The 21,749-nt window shown below is 49.8% G+C and overlaps 8 protein-coding genes across 8 annotated transcripts; 3 read left to right on the top strand and 5 right to left on the bottom strand.

Annotated features, from left to right (window-relative positions):
• Nucleotides 1-549: 549 nt before the first annotated feature.
• Nucleotides 550-1,755, top strand: VTP21DRAFT_3096 (uncharacterized protein; the record flags this gene model as incomplete). Its single annotated transcript, XM_069393361.1, has 1 exon — nucleotides 550-1,755. One exon carries the CDS (start codon nucleotides 550-552, stop codon nucleotides 1,753-1,755), a length of 1,206 nt encoding a protein of 401 aa, XP_069249706.1.
• A 362-nt stretch (nucleotides 1,756-2,117) lies between these two features.
• VTP21DRAFT_3095 (uncharacterized protein) lies at nucleotides 2,118-3,648 on the top strand (the record flags this gene model as incomplete). Its single annotated transcript, XM_069393360.1, has 6 exons — nucleotides 2,118-2,169; nucleotides 2,287-2,444; nucleotides 2,524-2,784; nucleotides 2,854-3,150; nucleotides 3,237-3,356; nucleotides 3,427-3,648. The coding sequence occupies 6 exons, from the start codon at nucleotides 2,118-2,120 to the stop codon at nucleotides 3,646-3,648; spliced, it is 1,110 nt and encodes a 369-aa protein (XP_069249705.1).
• Nucleotides 3,649-3,888: 240 nt separating this feature from the next.
• On the bottom strand, nucleotides 3,889-7,943 carry VTP21DRAFT_3094 (uncharacterized protein; the record flags this gene model as incomplete). The annotated part of the gene is made up of 9 exons (XM_069393359.1): nucleotides 3,889-4,281; nucleotides 4,366-4,685; nucleotides 5,118-5,128; nucleotides 5,186-5,489; nucleotides 5,571-5,658; nucleotides 5,777-5,824; nucleotides 5,903-6,025; nucleotides 6,083-7,495; nucleotides 7,602-7,943. 9 exons carry the CDS (start codon nucleotides 7,941-7,943, stop codon nucleotides 3,889-3,891), a joined length of 3,042 nt encoding a protein of 1,013 aa, XP_069249704.1.
• A 356-nt stretch (nucleotides 7,944-8,299) lies between these two features.
• Nucleotides 8,300-11,528, bottom strand: VTP21DRAFT_3093 (uncharacterized protein; the record flags this gene model as incomplete). Its single annotated transcript, XM_069393358.1, has 2 exons — nucleotides 8,300-8,847; nucleotides 8,921-11,528. The coding sequence occupies 2 exons, from the start codon at nucleotides 11,526-11,528 to the stop codon at nucleotides 8,300-8,302; spliced, it is 3,156 nt and encodes a 1,051-aa protein (XP_069249703.1).
• Nucleotides 11,529-12,365: 837 nt separating this feature from the next.
• Nucleotides 12,366-17,024, bottom strand: VTP21DRAFT_3092 (uncharacterized protein; the record flags this gene model as incomplete). The annotated part of the gene is made up of 9 exons (XM_069393357.1): nucleotides 12,366-12,631; nucleotides 12,694-13,300; nucleotides 13,382-14,739; nucleotides 14,813-15,551; nucleotides 15,620-15,724; nucleotides 15,805-16,218; nucleotides 16,332-16,561; nucleotides 16,635-16,823; nucleotides 16,880-17,024. The coding sequence occupies 9 exons, from the start codon at nucleotides 17,022-17,024 to the stop codon at nucleotides 12,366-12,368; spliced, it is 4,053 nt and encodes a 1,350-aa protein (XP_069249702.1).
• Nucleotides 17,025-18,033: 1,009 nt separating this feature from the next.
• Nucleotides 18,034-18,607, bottom strand: VTP21DRAFT_3091 (uncharacterized protein; the record flags this gene model as incomplete). The annotated part of the gene is made up of 2 exons (XM_069393356.1): nucleotides 18,034-18,095; nucleotides 18,184-18,607. 2 exons carry the CDS (start codon nucleotides 18,605-18,607, stop codon nucleotides 18,034-18,036), a joined length of 486 nt encoding a protein of 161 aa, XP_069249701.1.
• A 1,143-nt stretch (nucleotides 18,608-19,750) lies between these two features.
• On the top strand, nucleotides 19,751-19,993 carry VTP21DRAFT_3090 (uncharacterized protein; the record flags this gene model as incomplete). Its single annotated transcript, XM_069393355.1, has 1 exon — nucleotides 19,751-19,993. The coding sequence occupies one exon, from the start codon at nucleotides 19,751-19,753 to the stop codon at nucleotides 19,991-19,993; it is 243 nt and encodes an 80-aa protein (XP_069249700.1).
• Nucleotides 19,994-21,169: 1,176 nt separating this feature from the next.
• On the bottom strand, nucleotides 21,170-21,478 carry VTP21DRAFT_3089 (uncharacterized protein; the record flags this gene model as incomplete). Its single annotated transcript, XM_069393353.1, has 1 exon — nucleotides 21,170-21,478. One exon carries the CDS (start codon nucleotides 21,476-21,478, stop codon nucleotides 21,170-21,172), a length of 309 nt encoding a protein of 102 aa, XP_069249699.1.
• Between the last annotated feature and the right edge of the window lie 271 nt (nucleotides 21,479-21,749).

Genomic DNA, 21,749 nt, shown 5'->3' with positions numbered 1-21,749 from the left:
TCAAAATGGTGTCCAGAATTCTTGGCAAATGTGTACGGAAATTGAACCTCATTAACCGAAAACAGGTTTCCGAAATGAAAGCAAGGCCAAGTGGACCTTGAGATGCACAACCTTTAATTATGGGTAATGAGAGCTCATAACTATAAGGTCTTTAATACATTTCAAATTATTAATCGGAATAACGTCATGGAAGTGCTCCCAAACTTTGAGTTCCTCGTGTTTGCTGGAACTTTACCTGCAGAGCAACCCTTTCAAAATAAAGGAGCCATTTAATTGCAGGGTGCAGGAGTTAAACAAAAGGCTCTCCCATCTAACGTAATTGCATTTGACTCGACCTATATCAGCGAGACAAGCAGATGAAGCAAGTGCTGCACAATCTAGATTGTATCTGATTTTCAGAGTTCAGCGTTCAAAGTTCAAATTCCCAATTCAAAAAGCAATTTTCTAGCCAAGCACAGAATTCCTACGCCACCATAACTCCCAAACAAAAGTACGATGGTCGTAAATATTTTCATGATGTTATTTTAGTGATAAATCAATTTTCAGCGAATGGCATCTAGAGCGGCATGCGCAATTACATACCTTCGCACCCGCTCCTTTTCTGCTTCCTTAATTCGACTTCCTAACAAACCTGCCCATATATATAATTCCCTTTCTCCCCGACCAAATGTGTCAAGGAACAATTCCTCTGCAGCACGCCCGCGGCAGTCTCTCCGCGTCGCAATACCCGCTGTGTCCCCACAGCATCAGTTTCAAAAGCAACCAACAGAAATCAAAGAAACTGCACAAAAGACCGATGTGACCCCTCGCTTTCGCTATGTCGTAGCAGCATCATGGCATCCAAAGAAGACGGAAAGTGTTCCTGTCAATAACCAAAGCATTCCGCTGTGGCGAAGACGACATGGAGGGAATAAGAAAGTTGATGCAGGCGAAGATGCCTTTTTTCATGTAGCAACAGCTAAGGGCTTGGCGATGGGCGTGGCAGATGGTGTTGGTGGATGGATTGAGGTTGGTGTAGATCCCGCTCTATTCAGTTGGACCCTAATGGACCATGCTGCGAGAATTGCAAAGGCCCTGCCAGTACCTCGTGCTGAGGATACAGAGGAAGAGATGGATGCACAGCGTATCCTAACGGAAGCATTCGAACAACTAGTTAACGAAGGGAGTGTAAAAGCGGGAAGCAGCACTGCCTGCATTCTTGATCTGTGCAAACGTACGGGGCGTCTCACTTCTGCTAACCTGGGCGACAGTGGATTCCTCATTATTCGAGACGGACAGGTGTTTTACCAGGCACCCTCATTACAACACTTTTTCAATTGTCCGTATCAACTTACCATTGCCCCGTCCGGCTCTGGAGAGTATATTCTCGATAAACCCGGGGACGCACTTCGCACGACACAGCAACTATACGATGGGGATTTTATTATCCTAGCGACGGACGGGCTCTTTGACAATTTGTATAATTCGGAGGCTCTTGCAATTGTAAATGCAGAGGCCGAGGCTATCGCGGAGCTAAGAAACAAGGCTAAAGAGGATGGGATGGACAGCGAACAGATTGCGGACCAACTCTTGTGCTGCGTCCGAAACCTATCGAGAAAGTTGACTGAAACTGCGCGGCGATTCTCGCTTGACCCCAAGAGAATGTCACCTTGGGCCCAGAGTGCTCGTGAGCATGGAGGTAGATATTTGGGAGGCAAAGTGGATGACATCACAGTCTTGATTGCGTATGTGACGGAAGGAGGCGAGCGCTCATAGTCGTCATATGTACGAGGTTCAACCGCTTCAATCACCCAACTCAATACAATACAACACATTTCTTTCTTTTTTTAATTTACTTTGTAAATAATGTTGAGTTTTTGTACTTTTTTTTTCTACGCACGAATGAGCCGACATTTCCTTTGATTCAGGCCTCTAGACGTTTTCTATATCTTTATCCCCCTCACCTCTCCTTGATAACTAGAGAAGTAATGGATATTCATGGAATAACCTGTCAAGCAATTTACTAGTGAATAAAATTTAGTTCCAATGGTCGTTTTTTTCTCCGATACAATTATAATTTGGATAGTCCAAATTGCATTTTCCATTTTCTAATACTCTACCCACCCTTTTCGATTTTCATGCTTACGGCGTCAACTGCATCCACTCTGCCGCTAACACATACTAGTACGGGTAAGCTCATGATCTAAACTAGGACATTCTGAGCTATAGATGTCGAAGGATAACCACATTCCGGATTGAAATGATTCTGAAAATTAATAATAATTATCATGTCATTCGTATTCTTAGACACAGAAGTTTCTCACGATATTCCGAGGGACCACAGCTCTTCAGGGATAGTCTCTCCGCAACTCTCGGGAGCAGAAACTGCACTTTGTGGAGCCACGGCGGGAGTTGTATCACGTTTTGTCATCTCCCCAATAGATGTTGTAAAAATTCGATTGCAGGTACGATCTTCACTATATTCGCATTCTCCTTCATCACCTATGCTTAACATGCTATATTACCCTTCATTTTAATGTGCAGCTTCAAACCCAACCAAACACTTTGGTCTCGACCGTCCAATCTCTGGTTGGTCTGCCGCGTTCCGCCACGCCTAACTATCCTTCTACTCAGCCTTTAAACAAGAAATACCGTGGGACATGGCATGGAATTTCTGTCATTGTACGTGAGGAGGGCCCTCGAGCACTATGGAAGGGCAATCTATCGGCCGAATTACTATATTTAAGCTATGGTGCAGTGCAGTTTTCTGCGTATCGGTCCATAGAGGGCTTGCTGGATTCCTTTGTAGGGTTTTTTCTGGGTACTGTTGTCTATGACGGCTGGCTAATCTTGAAACCCTTGTTCGCTTTCTAGTCTCAACATTATTTCCCCCTTCATCCAACGACAAAATCATTCCTCTGTGGCGCAAGTGCTGGATCCATTGCCACGGCGGCAACATACCCACTAGACTTGATGCGCACGCGTTTTGCAATGCAAGGCGAAAGGCGCATCTACACCGGATTTTCACAGGCGTTTAGACAAATATACCAATGCGAAGGGATTAGAGGGTTCTATAGAGGTGTCGTACCCACTGTGGTGCAGATAATGCCGTATATGGGCCTGATGTTTGGTGCTTACGATGCAATTAAACGAGGATTGTGGTGGTTGGAAGTAGGGCTGCTCGCTATTTGATAATCGATTCTAGGGCATTTAATTTTTTGTTAAATATATCTACATATATGACCATTCTCAATTAGGAGCGTGAGCTATGGCCTACTTTCATGCATGGCACTGAGGACATTGTAAGTGGGGCTCTTGCTGGAGTTATTAGCAAAGTAGGCGTGTTTCCGATGGATGTGATTCGCAAACGTTTGCAGGTGAGCATTCTATATAGCGTCTAGCTTTCTTGAGCAGCTACTTTCAACTTAAATTCCGGTTACTCTCTAGGTTCAAGGGCCAAGTCGCAATCAATATGTCATAGAAGATGTCCCTCGTTATTCAAAGTCCATGTTTGTGTGTGCACGGCAGGTGATTCGGCATGAAGGCTTTTTTGCGCTGTATAAAGGTCTGACGCCAGGCATCATCAAGGCAGCACCTGCGAGTGCAATCACATTTTGGGTCTATGGAGGAATGAAAGATTTGCTTATCAACATGAAGCAAGTAGAATAGGTGTACCCCTTTTCTCTGAGTATAAACGGGGGGGGGGGGTTGTATACCCCGAGAATGCTTTATATAAAAGCTTTTACTCTGAGCTGTTATGCAAAATAACAATAAAGGAGCTCGATGCCAAATTTTATACGTTAACAGTAGAAATAACGACGTTCATATCGATGACAAAAAAGGGAAAAAGGAAGAGATATTATTGTATCAGGATTATATGCGTGGCAGGGTATTGATTAAAGAGATAAATTACTGGCACTTCACCGTCACGTCCCTCACGTAGGCTCTCACGTCTTTCAGCTTATTCCATTTCATCGGTCCATTTGCCCATCCCGCTGTGCCCGGCTCAGTGCTCCCATCCCAGACACCAAACGAGATTCGTGCTGGTGCATTGGGGAACTGGCACACTCCGCCCTTACAGGTTTCTGCCCGCCTCTTGACGCGCACAGGTTTATCGTTCACATACCAAGTGATGATCTCGGGTGTTCTTTCTATCTTGTACCGGACAAATCCTGGGGGAATGTTGTGCGTCTTTCCATTGACGCCATAGACTATATGATCGTGGTAGAAATAATTGCTCTGGACCTGTTGAGCACCTCCAACCCACTCATAATCCACCTCGTCCCCGTTGTCTGCCATCAACTATGGAGTCCCCCATAATACAGGAGATGAATTAATACACTTTACCCAGCTATTTTTTTTTTCAAGTACCATTGGTGCACTTACAATAAATGCAGTAACCGCGCCTCCCGGCTGGGCTGGCTTAATGGTTGCCTCCACGCTGCCGTATTGAAATAGGAATGTCGAATTAAAGGTCGGCCCATTCCCAGCAAACTTGTTGTATTCCCCTTCGTCACTCTTTGCTGGAATGTACTTAGTGGGTGGCGACAATTTCAACTCAAGACCCTGTTTAGATAGCAACCATTGAGCTGGATTATTGTCAATATCGAAGAAGAAATTCTTGTTGAAAGTCGAGGTGAAATCGAGGTGAACATCTTTGCAATCACCAGCACCTTTACCGCCGCCTTTTCCATGGACAACTCCGGCTAATGACAGTGAGAGAGAAAGGAGAGTAGCAAGGAACGGGAAACGCGCCATTCTGGAACGAAAAAGGAATGGAAAAGGGAGAAGGAAAAAGAAATAGCTGGCGATGATGAGATGGCCAAAACGACCGTTAGGAGGGAGAGGAGTAAAATATGCTTGTACAGAAAACAACACGTAAAAGTATATGTAACTCCTCACATAACCACATCCAAAGCGGAAGCGGTTATGTTGAACGAGTTCAATTTAATTTAGGCTGCAGGCAATTAATGCAGGTCCTAATTTAGCTTTCCTTGTACGATCGAGTAACCGTCACTCAAATAATTCACGGCCACTCAAAGGCGAAAATACACCAAGAGCGCAGAGTATGGCTTTATTGAGACAGTAGACAATAGATCCCCCTGGGACATAATAAGGTATCATCAAGGCTTCAATACCATTTCCAAAGCTATGTTACATTAATTTATTAGTTTTACACCCTCCCCTCCCACGCTTCCGATTCTACCATAGCTCGCATCTCGAGCTCGCATCCCGGGCCACGCCTCTCTCCATCGCACATCCCCATACCTTATCAAACTCTTCAAGGTTTCTGATGGCTCCGTTGATGCGAACTCGATTCGGGGGATGAGGGTCCGTGAGCACCAGGTGGGTCAAGTCCTGCGGGGTTTTTTTGCCGCACCATACTCGAGCGAATTGGATGAAGAAAAGCTGAGCGTGTGTATAGTTGGCGAATGAGGGCGGGAATGGGAGCGACGGGTTCAGAATAGAGGAGGTGTTGGACCAGGCAGAATAGGCTGTACGCAAGCCGCCTAAGACATAGAGGAACAAAAAAAATGGAATTTTAAGGATATGCGTATTTATCTGCAGAGAGAAGGGAAGAAATGAGCTACCATTGTCGGCGAGATTCTCGCTAAGAGTGAGGTCCCCGTTGACGGGAAGCACACTTCCCTCGGGACCCCGGATCGTGTAGTTAGAATACTATGGAATCATTAGATTGTGAACATCAAAGACTTCAACAATGCACCCCTACTTGTTTCACAAAGCATTGCGCTTTCTCCTCAAACTTGCTAGCCGTAATATTGCTCCACCAGTTTACCATTCTTCCTGTGGGGTTAAACAAGCGACCATGTTGATCGAACCCGTGCTATTATAAAAAGCTTCTATTTAGATTTAAAGCCAGTCGCAGAAGTAATCTGGAAATTAAAAAAAAAACACAATATACCGTGATTTCGTGCGCGGCAATGGTTGCGATCCCTCCGTAGTTTAGATAGGCTGGCAGCTTGGGATGGAAAAAGGGGGTTTGTAAGATTCCTGCGGGGAAAACGATCTCGTTGTTCGTGGCATCCTAGGAATGCAGCAAAGGAGGAATCAGGTTAATACCAGAAGAAAATACACTCGACACGAGCTGGTCCACAATACGCACGTAATAGGCGTTCACATCGTGCGGATTCATCTGCCATAGGGATTTGTCCACCCGCTCTCCAACCATTTTTATAGCCTGGTCATTCCGGAAATGATTCTCCCTCACCGCATTCCAGAGATACTCGTCAGGTTTGGTCTGTAGTGTCTTGTAATAATCCTGTACCGACTCTGGGTCCATTAGGTTAAGGGTCCCTGAAGAGTACCCAATTTTTTTCTCCATGTAATCCACCTTCAAGAGCGCTTGAGTCAAATCCTCCCGCTGTAGCCACGGCAGCTGCGACAGACGTGTACGGAAGTCCTTTTGTATCTGTGTGATCATTTCTGTTGTTTGTTTTCTGGCCTCGGTGCCAAAACGATTCAGAATAAAATAGCGGCCAGCTGCTTGACCAATGCCGTAGGTGACTTCGCTGAGACAGAGTCGCCAGCGTGGGGGAATCTCCTTGATCCCGTTTAGGGTAAACTTGAGGCGCCTCGAGGGGATCTGGTATTTCTCACTAAGAAAGGGCAGGAATCCTATGTATATTGCTCGCCAGAGTAGATACGCCTGTAGTGTAGCTGGCGAGGTGTTTGGAAGAATATCCTGGGAAATCTTTTGGACGTAGAATGGTGACTCCACAATGAAGGACTCGGGTATAGTCTTGCGAGGAAATGCATTATCACTCGGTGTGAGCAGAGCTGAAAGATACGCAGTCCAGCCGATATTGGGGGCAATGTCGTCCATGTATGTGACATTTCCTACATTGTAGATTGAAGCCGGATCTAGCATTCTCGTTTTGGAGAGGGTCACGGATGCCATTTGATGTTCGAATTGTGTAATTTCCTCCGCCATCTTGCTCCACACTTGATCCTGTATTGGAGCGCTGGCATCCCTCTCAGGCCACAGCTCCAGCGCAAGCTCGCCCAGGATCAGCTTAAACGTATCCGCGATGGTGGAACGATAGACGGTGGTGGTCGCGGGGTCGTCATAATATCGCTTGTTAGGGAGAGTGGCTCCGTTTTCGGTGATCCATAGTGCGTTCATCGTTGGGTCGGCCAAATCCGCAGCCACGTTTCCCCCAATGATAGAATCCATGCCATACGTCGACATATTGGCGAGGAGAGCACCAAGTCTATTCGCATTAATGGGGTAGTGCTTCTTCAATTTGGATATGGGTGCGGTGAAATAATCGGGGAGAGGCACCTCCACGGGGTACCCCTCGAGAATCATCCGAAGAATGGGAAGAATAGGCTTTGCCCCGAGTTGCTTGATCTTCTCTTCATCCATACAAGCATCGTAAATGTTTTTGACTTTCTGGAAATTCGCCGCGTCGATATCCCGCTGCTTCCGACTCAGGGCCTGGAATTTGGGATCAGGCGGAGTGTATGGTTTGGCAAGGATATCTCGAAGAAATACCTGCATTTGAATCGAACAAAATATGCACCCGGATAATACACCGAGGAGAACATATAAATGAAGGTCATAAAAAACACAAGCAAAGCACCTCATCCACAATATTCACCTTGTTCTCGTCCGCGATGATGTCAAAATTGTCTATTCCCGGCTTGTCTGCTGGTATCTGGTGGCGTGCCTCCCAGCCTCCGCAGGCAAAGCCATAAAAGTCCTCGCATGGATTGACATTCTGATCCATGTCAGCGAGAATATCCAACGCAGCCGCTTTACATTCCGGCTCCAGGCAGATGGCATTACCTGTGTCGTCCTGCCGAATGTCCCGCGTGGTCAATTTCGGAAATGCCGCGATGCGATGGATGGAGAGAGGAGGGATATTAATCAAACAGATTGTCAAAACAATGATGGCAATGAATCCATTAAAATAAAGTTTATGTGTAGGTAGTATGGCCATGCCGACCAAGTATATGTCTGTATATACCAGCTATAACAATCAGTGGAGAAGGAAGAGAGAATGGATACTATGCGCAAAGTTAAGTTTCTCGAATCCGTAATTTTATTTTCCATATTCAGCTTTATGAAGTGGCACGGACATTCCAGGCGCACGAGGTGTGCTTCGTGTATTGTGTCGTCAGTAGGAAATATCATTTTGTATATTTGTATAATACTCAGCTTGACATTAGAGAAGAGGGAAAAAAAAAATGAAAATTGAAAAATGAAAATGTAAAGGAAAAGTGTAGGCAGATTAAAGAGATAGAAACAAAATTATTTGGGACTAGCATGCAAAACAAACAAAATAAACTGCTCTCCTCACTCAACGGCACGCACGGCCTCACCATCTGCAACAATTCTTATTACCAATCGACACACCACCTTTATTTCACTCTCCTCCCGACCCGTTTTTGTTGCCGGCAAACTCATCACTCTCACTTTTATGTTCCCATTCGAGTCGTACCCGTACGGTACGCCCCATAGAGTTGCAGTCGGAGGGTCGAAATGCAGCCACGACGGAAGCTTTTCCCCTCTCCCGGGGGGCAGCGACCCATCCAATTCGGCCATCAGGCGACATCCCGCAGCCAGTGAATCTGCTGCTGCGCGTGCCGCATGATGGAAGGGCTCTCCAACGTGGGCTACAAGAATGGGTGCAGGACGCGTGGGTGACCGAGAAAGTGTCGAAGCATCGGTATCAACCCCATTTTTTTCTGGGGATAACGCCACCGTGGAGACTTCATCTAGGCTAAGCCGTGGGGCCACGCTATTAGACAGCCGTTTATAGATACTCCATCCTTGAGATAGGCGCTTCTCCGCCGTTGTCATGGAGGGTAACTCGCTGGCAAAAAGAAGCGAAATCAATACAACTCTCACATAGCATTTGAAATCAGGAAATGGCATCGCACGCCTACCTATTTTTTTTCTCATTCATATCCGGACCATTGATCAAGCGCATAGCCGAGTCGGCCGTTGTCACCATGACATCAGCCGAGACGCAAATGTATCCGGAGTTGGGGGTCGGTGGCGCGCTATCTCCACTAGAGGTGCGTGTGTCAGCGGAGGAACGACGGCTGTTATCAAAATCTATCGGGTGCAAAGAGCGTATATCCTTTCCGTCATCCCACTGAGACGGGCGCACTGCTACAGCGGCCGCCCTGGCCTCCGCGACCTCATCCTTTCCCCTTCCCCTGCCATCGTCATTGGAAGTCGTCCAGTTCCCCTGCGGGTCCTGTGTTTTGCGGAACAGCGAAGCATCACTGGGCAGCGCTGAGCCGTCCTGCTTGGGCTGGGTCTGAGGCTGCGATGGCTGGTCTCTCTGCATAGAGGTGTCAATTTGGAGGGTGCGCGGGAAGAGGGAGTTCTCTCTTTCCGGCCCGGGTTTCTCCTCTTCCACGTCCGTCTCCGGCGCCTGCTCTTTACTGTTGCCGCTGCCCACGCTGCTCCCACTCCCCACTATCTTCTTGACCCACTCGCGTGCAAAGGGATTGTTCATGTTAAGGGAAAAGCGAAAGGATGAGGCCCCACGCTCATCGGCCAATTCATCTTCCACTTTTCCCCTTCCCGCTTTTCCCTTCTCCTTAACCTGTAGTGATTTCGTATTTTTTATCTTATTCTCCTCCACTCCTTCCTCCTCTCCCACCACCTCCTCCTCCTCCTCTTCGTCCACCTCATCCTCGGACTCCGACCCCTGGTGATCCTTACCTATTTCGGATGCTCCAATCCGAAAGCTCCCCCCCGTATCCGACACATTCCCGAACTCGCGAGACATCGCGGCCTTACGTCGCTCAAACGCCGCAATCGATGCATCCATCATCACGCCCATGCTGGTTTGCTCGCTGCTATCCGACGAAGCGCTCTCGGAAGAAGTGTCGTCCGAGTCAAAGAACTCAGTGGGTACCGCGCTCACCCGACGCGCCACCTCCGATACACGCTCTGTGGTCCGTCGCAATCGCTGCCCTCCAGGTGCCATCCACGAAATCTCCCCGCCCGACGGGACGGAGAGACGCGATACCGCTCGCCAACTGGGGGTACGTACGGGACGGTGGTGGGCTGTTTCAGGAGAGAGCATCATGCTGTGGCGGTTGCGGCGATATTGGTGCGAGGGCGGAGGGCGGGTCGGGTACATGCGATTGGAGCCGTAAAATGCCATGGTGTGCCGACGCGGATCCCCGGCCAAACCGACGCTACTTACCCGCTCGCGTCGGTAAAAGGACGGGTCGTAGCCTGGATAGGTGCCCATGGCGGTCGCAGGGGGAGCCGCTTCGCTTCCTTCGGCGCTCGCGGTGTCGGAAAAGTGGGAGGTTCGGTCGCTCCGCGAGTGGCCGCGTTGCATCGAGCCCGACATGTACGACTGACGCCGCGATTTCAGAGTGGGGACTGCGAGACGATCGGCCTGGTGTATGTCGTCCTCCATCATGGGGGGCAGATAGTCCTCCTCGTGGAAGTCGAAAGATGGCGGGCAGAAAGAGATGCGATGAGGATGCGAGTGCGGAGGTTCCCATGGCGAGTATTTCTCCACGTCCTCGGGCGGCATTTGGCTAAGCTGACGTTTCTTGTTGCGGCGACGATACCAGCAGCAGAATGCCCCCATCAGCACCCCAACGAGAATGATGGCTACCCCGGACACTACCGTCAACCCGACCACCAGCGCGGTCGGCAAAGTGCCTGTCATAGCTTGTCCGCTCCCTTGTTGTCCGTTTGCAGCTGATGACCCCCCGGGCGCTCCCGTTGCGCCGCCAGAGGATCCATGCACGTTGGGATCGGGAACCACGATCACATGGAGTCCCGTGGCCGTCATTCCGTTCAGCTGGTCTTTGGCCGTCACCACCACCGACATGTTCTGCTTGGGTCCCTGGACATCGGGTGAGGGCGCGGCAGGTGCCCAGCCGGTGAACGTGAGATTCGTTGGGTTGAAGCTAAGCCAGCCGCCCTCAATGGTTGCCGAGTATTGGAGATTCCCGCCGACGGCGGAAGCAAAACTACCAGCCGGCAGTGTGAACTGCACAAATTGGCCAAAATAGACCCATTGATCCGGGATGGAGCGAAGGAGCTTCGGGGGATAACGCTCATCGAGAACTAGCGCGAACGATTGCATCAGCGTGTTGTTCGCGCCGTCGGTTGCGATGACATACACGGTGATAGACGAGGCGGTGGCGGGAGGGATGCCCGAGAAAGTCCAGGTGGTCGGATCGAACACCAGCCAACTAGGCAGCGCTTGTTTTCCGTCGGGGGAGAGCGAGGCGGAGAGATGGAGGAGCGAGAGCACATCGTTAGATTGCGTGGCGCTGGTTCCGCTATTGTCGAGGGCAAAGGTGGTTGTCGGGATGGTGAAGAGAAACTGCACCCCGCGGGCTGCAGCTTGAGGAGGGATGGGCTTGGCGGCCACCACCGAAACGGGTATCACCAGAGTTTGTTGACTCTGGGCCATTCCGGCGAAGCTAGCCAGGATGATGAGGAAGAGGAGCAAGGCCAATGATGGTTGCGGCAAGAGCGATGGAAATTGACTAGGATGTCTATGGCGCTGCCCATGGGGCAGCCTCGAGCGCATTGTATTAGCTTGGTTGAGATTAGATGATAAGGCAGTAGGATTAAGAAATGAAATAATTATCATATACAGGGAATAAAGAAAGTGAGTAGGTATATAAAACATGGAATCTTTAATTTAATAGATGCTCTCGAGGTATACACGAAGGAAAGTGGACCATTCTGATCTTCGACCTAGCCTCTATCCGATCAGGAATAAGGGGAGGGAAAAATAAGAGGAAGAAAAAATAAAAAATAAAACTCGAAGCTTCAATTTTAAGGAAGGGAAAAAAAAAGGGGGGGGGGCTAAAAAAAAGGAACGGACGACGCGAAAGGGCTTCTTTACGCTCTGTAGTGGAGAGGGGGAAGATGATGTGAAGTAAGCCTTTTGCTGCGGGATGCACGGTAAACAAGGACCACAAGTAAATGTAATGAGCATAATAAAAACAAATTTCAAACCGGTTCAGGGCCGCGCGGCCATTTGCCACTTGTCAATATGCCTAAATGCACACGAGCTTTTTCGCTTTGATTTTGCGTAACGGTCCAGCGATCCATGCTCCCCGCCTCGCGATTGGAACGCGCGATTCAAGAAGAATGAATTAAAATAAAGCGCTAAACAAATCTGTCGAAAACTCATCGTGATTATAGCTCTGTGTTTATTAAGTGTATGAAAAATCCGGGAAAAAAGGGACCCAGGAAGCAATGTAGATTGAATTGGGAGGTGATAATAAATAGTGTGAGGAGCCGACGCAAGATAGGGAAGAGATTTTAAATATGAATAAGATTGATAAATAACGAGACAGAGTGGGATGATAACGTGCGTGATGAGTGACAATTATTAAGACCAGTATCTATAAGGGTATCAATTTTTCACCATATTCCTTAGGAGAGCTGCATTGGTGGGCCCGGTGTTCTCCACCATCTGGGTGAACGCACCCTCGGGATCCTCGAGGAGCTTGGCCGGCGTATCGAACTCCTTTACCTTGCCCGCCTCCAAAACGAGCACCCGATCGTAATCGATGATGGTGTTGAGACGATGGGCAATCGTGAGGACGGTGGAGTCCTTGAAGTCTTCACGAAGCGCCCGCTGAATCAGCGCATCGGTCTGCAAATCCACGGAAGCGGTGGCTATTAGGGGCGGAAGAGCGTCAGTAATGGCCGGGAATCCGAATGAGCCCAAGTAAAATTACCTTCATCCAGCACAATAATTTTGGCCTTGGTAAGCAGGGCACGAGCCAGACAGATCAGCTGGCGTTGCCCCACGCTCAAGTTCTCGCCGCCCTCGGCAATAGGGGCCTCGAGCCCGCCAGGCTGACTCGAGACGTAGTTCTTGAGATCGGAGCGAGCCAGAGCATCCCAAATTTCCAGATCGGTGTACCGTCCGAATGGATCCACGTTCGATCGGAACGTGCCATGGAACAGGACCGGATCCTGCGGGATGATGGCGAGTTTCGTGCGCAGGTCGTTGAGACCGATCTTCGACACATCGACACCATCGATCATGATGCGCCCACCGCACAATTCAACGATACGGAAGAGGCCGACCATGATGGACGATTTACCCGAGCCAGTGCGCCCCACCACGGCAATCTTTTCTCCCCCGTGAATATGTACATTGATGTCGTTGAGCACGACGGGAAGCCCCTCGCGATAACGCAGCTGCATGTTCTCGATCTGAATTTCGCCGCGAGCCGGCCAGTTCTCCGGCGGACGATTATCGGGGATGACGTCGGGGGCCTCTTGCTCCAGATTGTACGCGTAATGGAAGAGACGCTCCACGGCATTCATGTTGGTTTCCTAAATGTGCAGGGGAAAATGAATTTCAAGCCGCCACAGCGATGCAAAGACCACGGCGAAACCAAATGGATCGCAACTTACCACTTCGGCCAGCTGGCGAACACACCACCCAAACGTGTTGGTGGTCTGGAGCGAGTAGCTGAGCAACAGACCCACGATAGAGGAACTGACGTTGTACCGATAGGCGACGGAGAAGATGGCCACAAGGAACACAATGGTATTGCCCAGGAGTTCAAGGCGCAGGCCGAGCCACCGCTGGATGGTGATGGTCAAGTAGTAGGCCATATTCTCGAGGTCGGAGAAGCGTTCGTTATCGCCTATGCAACGTTGCTGCACGCGGAAGGCACGGATGGTCGGCAGGCCGGAGAGAGTCTCGCTAAAATTAGCGTAGAGCGAAGAGCGCAGAATCGATTGCAGGCGCTTGAGCTCGCGCGAGGTGGCGGTGTAGAAGGAGCCGGCGATGTAATAGATGCCAAGTAGCGGGACGATGGGCGCGAGGAACACGGGGAAGATGGTGGCAATCAGAACGAAGATGGAAAAGACAAGGAACAGGGTCTGCAAAAACATGCGGTACGATTCGCCCAAAAGGTTGTCGATAGCATCCACATCCTTGGAAAAGCGGTTAATGATGCGACCAAGGGGGGTTGTGTCGAAAAAGGCCATGGGTGCGCGGAGCACGTTGTTCAGTGTCGCAGAGTGGAGCCGTTCCGCAGCGAGCGCCGTAGCCATAGCGAAAAAGATACCATTCACAAACGAGAGAAGAGCCTGGGCTCCTCCCAAGCCAGCGTACACGCCCATGTACACCGGCCCTTGGAGCTCAAATCGATTTCCAGACCAGAAGGAAAGCCACACGCTCGTCATGATGTTGGACGCCTGTGAGAGTATGAGAGACACGAACACCAGCGAGAGCGTGTAGGCGCCAGCCGATTTCATATAGGCGATGTACACCCGTTTGTCCACGTTGCCCGTGAACCGCTCCTCCTCTGTCATTAGGCGGGCCGCTTTTTGGATGGCCACCTCTTTCTTCGTATCCCCGTCCTTGATCGCGGCCACCTCTACAGCGGCCTCTTCCGTGGCTTCAAGCTGGGCTGCCTGCTCGGACTCCTTCGCCTCCTTCTCAGCCTCCTCATCCTCGTCCTCCACCCCGCCGTAATTTTTCATCAGAAGGGCAAATTCCCCGTCAGCTTTCATGAGGTCGGCATAGGTTCCCTCCTCTCGCACTTCTCCGTCATCCATCACAATAATGTAGTCGACCCGGGGAAGGAAATGTAGCTGGTGGGTGACCAAGATGCGGGTTTTGCCGCTCAGGGCCTCAAGGATACATTTTTCGAACAAATGCCGCCCGACATGCGAGTCGACTGCGGAGAGCGGATCGTCGAGGAGCACAATGTCGCTGTCGAAATAGACGGCTCGGGCGATATTGACCCGCTGTTTTTGCCCTATTCAATGGACCATGAAGCATTAGGAATCCATTTCTATCAGGGGAAAAAAAAAATGCATAAAATGCTTTACCTCCACTGATGTTCACACCCCGTTCCCCAATCTCCGTCTGATCGCCATCAGGCAAAATCTTCAGATCGGGGGTAAGGGCACACGCGTCCACTACACGTTGGTATTTCTCCTGGTCGAAGGGCAGGCCAAAGGTGATATTGCCGCGCACAGACGCGTTCTGAATGAAGGGCGTCTGTGGACAATATCCGACCGTTCCACCGAATTCGATTTCTCCGCGAGTCTTGCGCATCTCACCGACTAGGGCATTCAACAGCGAGCTTTTACCGGATCCGACGGCACCCACGACAGCAACCAGTTGCCCGCGAGGAATATTGAGCTGAACATTCCGTAGGACAAAATCGTTTTGTTCATTCTTCTCTTTGAGGGTATTTTCATTCGAATCTGTCTCCGCGAGCTCTGTGGTCGACCCCTCAGAATGCTCCTCTTTATCCATGGTATCCACCTCCTCGGGCTTCTTCTCACGGCTATCGGCAGCGGCTTCCCCAAGGGCTTTGGCTTGTTTTTTCGCCAGCTTCTTCTTCTTTTTCTTTTCGCTCTTGCTCTCAGGAGGGTTTTCGGGGGGAGACTCCCACACAAACTCGCCATCGGTCACCCGCACTGCGTATTTAGCGTCGGCAACAATGGGGGGAAGGGTGTCGAGCTCTGGGGAGAGAAGCATCTCTTGGATACGGCCGAGTGAGACCTTGGCGTCTGCGACCGCCGCAATGACCATTGGAAGCATAATAAGTGGAATGCGAATCTAGATAGATTGGAAAAACAACATTTAACATGCAAGCCAACCGAGAAGAGGGAATCGGGAGAGCATACCATATTGAACAGGGCAAGACTTGGGAAGACGACTTCGGGGGTCAATTCGTTGCCAATCACTGTATAAATAATAAAGGTGACAATGGTGGCCAGGGTCGGAACCATCTAAACCACAGAGAACACAAAGAAAAGCGTCAGATAAAGAGGCTCCTGCGTCGTCCGAATGGCAATCTCAAATCGCTTACCATAGTGACTCCTGCAACACCTGCACGCACCATAAGCAATTGACGAACGTAGTGCAATTCTCTGCGTCGAAGGATGCCGAGACGATCCAGGAAATTCTTCTCCCAGCCGTAGAACTTGATCACGCGCATTCCGGAGAGCACTTCCTGGGTGAGCTTTATCCGAGAATCCGTCACGGTGGTCGCCTTCTTCCGGAACTTGGCTAGCACCTTCATGATTTGACCTTGCAAAGGACCAAAGGCGACAAGCACTGCAAGTCCAGCCAGCGCCGACGGGCCAAGATAGCGAATGAGAAGAATAAGGGCAACCACGATCTCAACAGGCGCACTGATAAGGTTGTGGAGATAACCCGCTGCCATGTCCAGGCGGGCGGCATCCGTAGACATGAGATTGGTGATTTTTCCATTGGTGAATTCCTAGAATGAGATTTCAGACCGAGTTAAAATTAGCGACCGAATCTCTGGGGGGGGGAGGGGAGGCATGGAGAAGATTCCACGCTAATGCAATGTCATGCAATGCAATGCCATACCTGGCGTGCTTTCCCACTCAATACGAGTGCTTTGCGGTAGATGGTGGTAATAACGGCGGTGCGCACACTAATGCCACCCGACATTCCGATTTGGAAAGAGTGCTGCAATGTCAGTGACATTAACTCCTGAATCAAGAAGAGTGCAACGGCGAAAACGTATCCTTTCCACTCCGGAGGTGGGTTTGAAGAGCTCGATTGACTGACGACGGCGATAATTTCCTGAATCATAACTAAGCAGAGGAGCGATAGAGTGCAAAGTGAGAAGAATGACCCAACAAAACACAAACAACAACTATGACTCACGGGGCGCTATGACGGTCAGCACATCGGAAACCACTCGAAGAATACCCGCCACTATAAGAATGCTTGAGAATGTGGCCCATAATGCTCGAACGAGCGAAGGCTTTGTCTTTCTAGTTTCTTTGGCCCAATTCTCCCGTAAACGATTGGAGAGATACTCAGCCTGCTGTGTTGTATTTAGAACATAGAGATCTACAAGACCCAATTTAGTCCTCCATGTGAAGATCTCGACAGTCCACTCCACTCACCTTCTTTCTGCAGAGGTCTCTTGTAGCCGACCTTCAGTAGGGGGGTTGCCCAATGAAACACTAGATCGGAAAGGAAATTGCGCTTTGGCAATGGCTGGCTCTCGGCCGGAGGGGGTGGGGGTGGTTTCTGTTTGCGGAACCACATTATAATGGAGTTGGTTCTTTTTTTCCGGGATTGGAGAATTCAAAGAAAATGAATTCCAAACTTGCAAAAGAGTCGCTGTTTTGGTTTTGGAGCCCTATGCTTGGTATTAAATATTAAATATCGGAGCATTAAACCCTGAATTTATAGCCACGTCGACGTTTGTCATGGTTAACAGTCACCATAACGATTATTCAGCAGTGCTTCTTGAGATTTCCTTTTCAAAGCTCTCCACCTAATGGGTGAGTAAGTACCCCACAAGTCACCCTCCATGCTTGCGTGGCCTATCCGAGAGTGGCTTGCACGACCTGCCTTAGCAAATCGCCGTAGTTTATCCGGGCCTGATTATACGGCTGACTAATACAGTAAGAGTTTAAATGGATTGGCACTGGAAACGCCCTTTTTGCGCATATGAACATTTTCTTCTGACACCTATTGCCATTAAACCGTTTTATCAGCACTGCTGATCCTCCAGCCCACCTCCCCTGTCGAGCTCTCTTCCGGTATGAGTCGATCAGAATCAGATCCGCTTCTGCAAAATAGGCTTGAATAGTCTGGTCCTTAATCCCAACTACCGTTTGATTCCCACCATGCCTGCACATGGACGCCACGTCATCTGGCCGAAGTTGACCCGAGACAATCCTATTTACCAAGTATTCTGCCCAGTCACATAAGGTTTTAGAGCATTATTATTAACACATTCTAGTCTATCTGTATATTTGGTGAAAGAATTAGCGAGGAGTAATAAAAAAAAAAGAAAGGTTGACATTACTTGGGGCAAATTCACGAGTAGAAATTAAAGATGACAGATTTTAATAGTTGAAAGGGGAGGATGAGAAAAAGGGATTTTTTTTAATTTCGCGTGTTTCTGCTCAAACATGCGCCCAGCGCTAGACAAAAGATATATAACAACGACAAATAAATAAGGATGAGATCAAAGTGTCTTAGGCGATGCATTAGATTAACAGCAGTGGATTAGCCGCATGTGAATGTGGATTGCAAAGGGAGGATTCTAATTGTGAGGACCGTGTTCATCACGAATATGTTTCCGTGTGATCTCCTCATCATCCCAGCCTAGATGGATGGATTGAATGCGGATCCATCAAATACAAAAACAAGCGTTAGGAATTTGATGACATAGCGCTGCACAAATCATCCTTACCAACATTGCAATTGAGGCAGTAATAATGGGGCTTGTCATTAAACATGGCGACGTAAGGCTCAGCGAAATATGAGAGGGTTTCGCGTGCGCGTAACTCGTCAAAGGCCGAGGCGTGTGGCCAGGGGGTTTCGGGGAGGTGTGAGAGGTAGCGGGTGTGTGAGGTGCCTCCCTCGTAATACGCGAAGCCCGTGAACTTCTCGTTGATCTTGAGCGGCCGCCAGCCGGGCACACTGCGGTAGCCGGGATGGGTCCCTCCCGGATGCCGCGATAAGGCGGGCGCAGAGGTGGATGGCTGCAGCAATTGCCGTTCATGGGGCTGCTCCGTCTGCGACTGCTCCGCTTCTTTGCCCGCCTCTTGCTGCTGTTGCTGCTGCCGCTCTTGCTCGTGTTGCTTGGATTTTCCCGACTGCCGTCTTCCAAACATTCCGGCTTCTTTTCGTCGCCTTCCCTTGCCTTTTGGCTGCAGTCCCTGCTTTCTTGCGTGCAAAGGCAAGTGTGACTTCTGCGCTTTGCCCCGGTCTTGTTCAGAGGGAAATGGGGATGCCGTGGTCGGGTCGGGTGGGGGAGGGCGTGTCTATGTACAATGAATAAACAGGGAATGGAAGTAGCCCAGCAACTTCTTCCTGTTGAGTGAGGAAGTATACAGAACCGCGGTGGGGAAGCGTGGAAGCAGAGAAAGGGGGGATAAGCTTCCCTTGTGAGAAAGCAGCACGGGGGGAGGGGAGGGGAGGGGCCTGTATATATTAGAGTTGACGGAAGAATCTTTGAGCCCTTCGGCCAATCCGAGGCTCTGCGAAAAGGCACCAAAAGATCACAAGAATAAGCTCTCGTCAAAGAGACGGCAACCACGGTGGAGGAGGGGCGAGGGGGTGACTGGGGGCCTCGGTGCTTTTCGCGGCGAGCAGAGAAAGGGGCCAGAGGCCGAGGAGAGAGGGGAGAGCGAGCGGGAAAAGCGCGCTGCGCAATTTGAGATCCTTTTATCGCTCGGCGGACCTCCGTATCAATGGGTAAATACGAAAAGCCAATTTTAAGTTCACGTCAAATAGTCGAGGCGGAACAGGTGTAATGGCAGCGGTATCTTTCCTGGCTCCGATAGCCGAAGATAAAATTTCCTTCTTGGACTTGCGCGACCATCGACCAAGAAAATCGTCATTATAGTTCGGCGGGCATGACCACGATGGCCACACGTTCAACGCAACTTCCCAGCGGGGTTTGCGCCCCTGCCGTCTCCTCTGCCCTCGACACCGTGAGGCCCGAATAGCCTAAATGCTGTCAAGTTTTCTCGTGGAAAACACGTTTGCAACTCTAAATCTTTTTCGTGACCTTGCGTCTCAGGCGTGCGAGCCTGGCCCACAATCCCCCCGGGAAGCCTGGCTCAGGCCTTTGGCCGGGCGCGAGAGGGGAGGGCGAGGGGAAGGGAGGGGGGAGCTCGAGGCCGGCCCCGGGAAGAAATCCAATTTTATTTTCTCATGCGGTGTGAGAGTTGCGAGAGGAGGGGTGGGGGGAGGGCAGAGAACCCTAACTATGCCATCCCGAGATCAGTGTCCTCTGCAGCCTATTCCAAGAAATGACGAAATGTTCAACAGAACACGCCTATGTCGCGTTACGCGTGGAACTTAACTCAGAGTCCAGAAAAGGAACAACGCAAGGTGACCAGAATATTCATATAGAAAATCCCGAGGGGGGTTGGGGGCTCCAGCTCGGAAGCTTGAAAGAAGGCGTTCCGCACAAGCTCATAAGCATTTTTTTATTTCGGCTGCCCATTCTCCCCAGCATCGCGGACTCTTACGCGAGAAGTAACCGCCCCTAGCAAAAATCGAGCCCCCCAAACTCTGCCCGCCTTCTTCCCCCATGAATCGCCCCTGAGCTGACTCTTTTCTAGAAGGGAAGCGCTTTTTTATTTATCTTTGCGTCTTATGAATTTTCACGTGGAAACACGAACACAAACATATGGATATACACGAACACAACCACAAGTGACTTAACACCATATTATACTAGCATAAAGCTTACTAATGCCAGGGGGAACGCGGGAGGGGGGGGTGCCCGAAGAAAAGGAAAAGCTCCATTTAAAGGGCTTATCCCCCCTCGACGGAAGCCTCCTTCCCCCCATAGGAGTCGGCGGGCTATCCTGTCTCTCCCTCGACGCCGAGCATTTCGTGAGTTAAAATTTTCCAATGGGCTGCATCCAATGAGGGAGGAGTGCTACCGTCCTGGCCTCCATGGCTTTGCACTCTGCGAGATTGAAGAACAGCCAAATCAATCGTGTCGAAAGGACAGAGTGGAGGCCCTTCACTGAGTTTTTCACCGATTGCTTTTGTGACCTAGAGAAATGAATTGACTTTCAATTCACTGAAGACCCTCCCCATAACCGAAGCCGACGCTGTATCATCTAATAAACCGCGACGCAGCACCGCTTGTCTTCCTACTTGCATCCGAACCCCATAAAAGCGATTTATTTTTTCCTTTTGAAGCTAACCGCCCCCTACTAAAGACTCCCCCCCCTCTAGCACTTTGCCTAGTGCAGTGGCTTAGAAGCATCGCTCAAACTACAATACTCCCCTTTCGGTATCCTCTGCCAACTCTCGATTGGCCTTGGAATTAATTGGCGGGAGGTTTCATACGATTTCGATTCTGGCTCTTGACATCATAAAAGAGGTAGGAAAGCTGCTGGGGTATCAACTAAAGTGTGATATTCAAACAAAAATGGAACAATAGGTTTCTGGCCCTTATTATTGGATCCATTGGCGAATGCTTTCACCCTCCACAAATAAATCTGTTTCCAAAATCTCCATATAATGGAAGCATAGAATAACGTTCAATGATATTGCTGGAGTCGAGGATATGGATAAAACAATACAAAACAGTACAAATACAATGCAGAGAGCATCAATACAAAATAGTAGAATATGGACGTGCTTGTATATAGGTGGCAGTGTAGGCACATGTGCACATCCCGTAGTGCCCAACCCCCCCCCCCCCAAGATTATAATAATCGCAGGATCGCGAACCCTTTTCCAGGCCGACCAGGTGCAGCCGGCCTGCATTCGCTCCCCAGTAGGGGAGAGGCTCGGGGCGGATCTGTATCAAGCAACACTACCGGAGTGAAGTTGAGGGACAAGCTCTCGGGGGATAAACGGTCGTTCTCTAGCGAAGAGCAGGTGGATGAGATCGAGGGAGTGGCGGGAGAAGGAGGGGAGGCCGAGGGCGAAAGGGGCGAGAGAGAGAGCTTTGGTTCATACTCGGTGTGGAGCGACAGCGGGCCGATGGCAGAAGGAAGAGTGGGGTGTTTCATGGTAGATGGGAGGTTAGAAAATAATGGAGTGAGGAAGAAGAAAAGAGAAACGCTCGACCGACTTTGAAGGGAATGATCAATTTATACGTGTATGGCGTAATGTCATTTTAGGACTGAAGAACCGATCCTACGGTGTCAGGCAATGACGTTGACTTTCCATGCCATATTTCAGACGTCGGATGGTTGATCTCTGAACAGTCTCTCGCCATCGCAAGAATCATGTGCCAAACGGGTGATGCAGGAGCATAAAATTGCAAACGCCTCAAGGCAC

Source organism: Calcarisporiella thermophila (genome assembly GCF_041956535.1).
Source record: "Calcarisporiella thermophila strain CBS 279.70 unplaced genomic scaffold VTP21scaffold_16, whole genome shotgun sequence".
NCBI classification, from domain to species: Eukaryota; Fungi; Calcarisporiellomycota; class Calcarisporiellomycetes; order Calcarisporiellales; family Calcarisporiellaceae; genus Calcarisporiella; species Calcarisporiella thermophila.
Note: the sequence above shows the minus strand (reverse complement) of the source record. Positions and strands in the feature narration are given on the sequence as shown.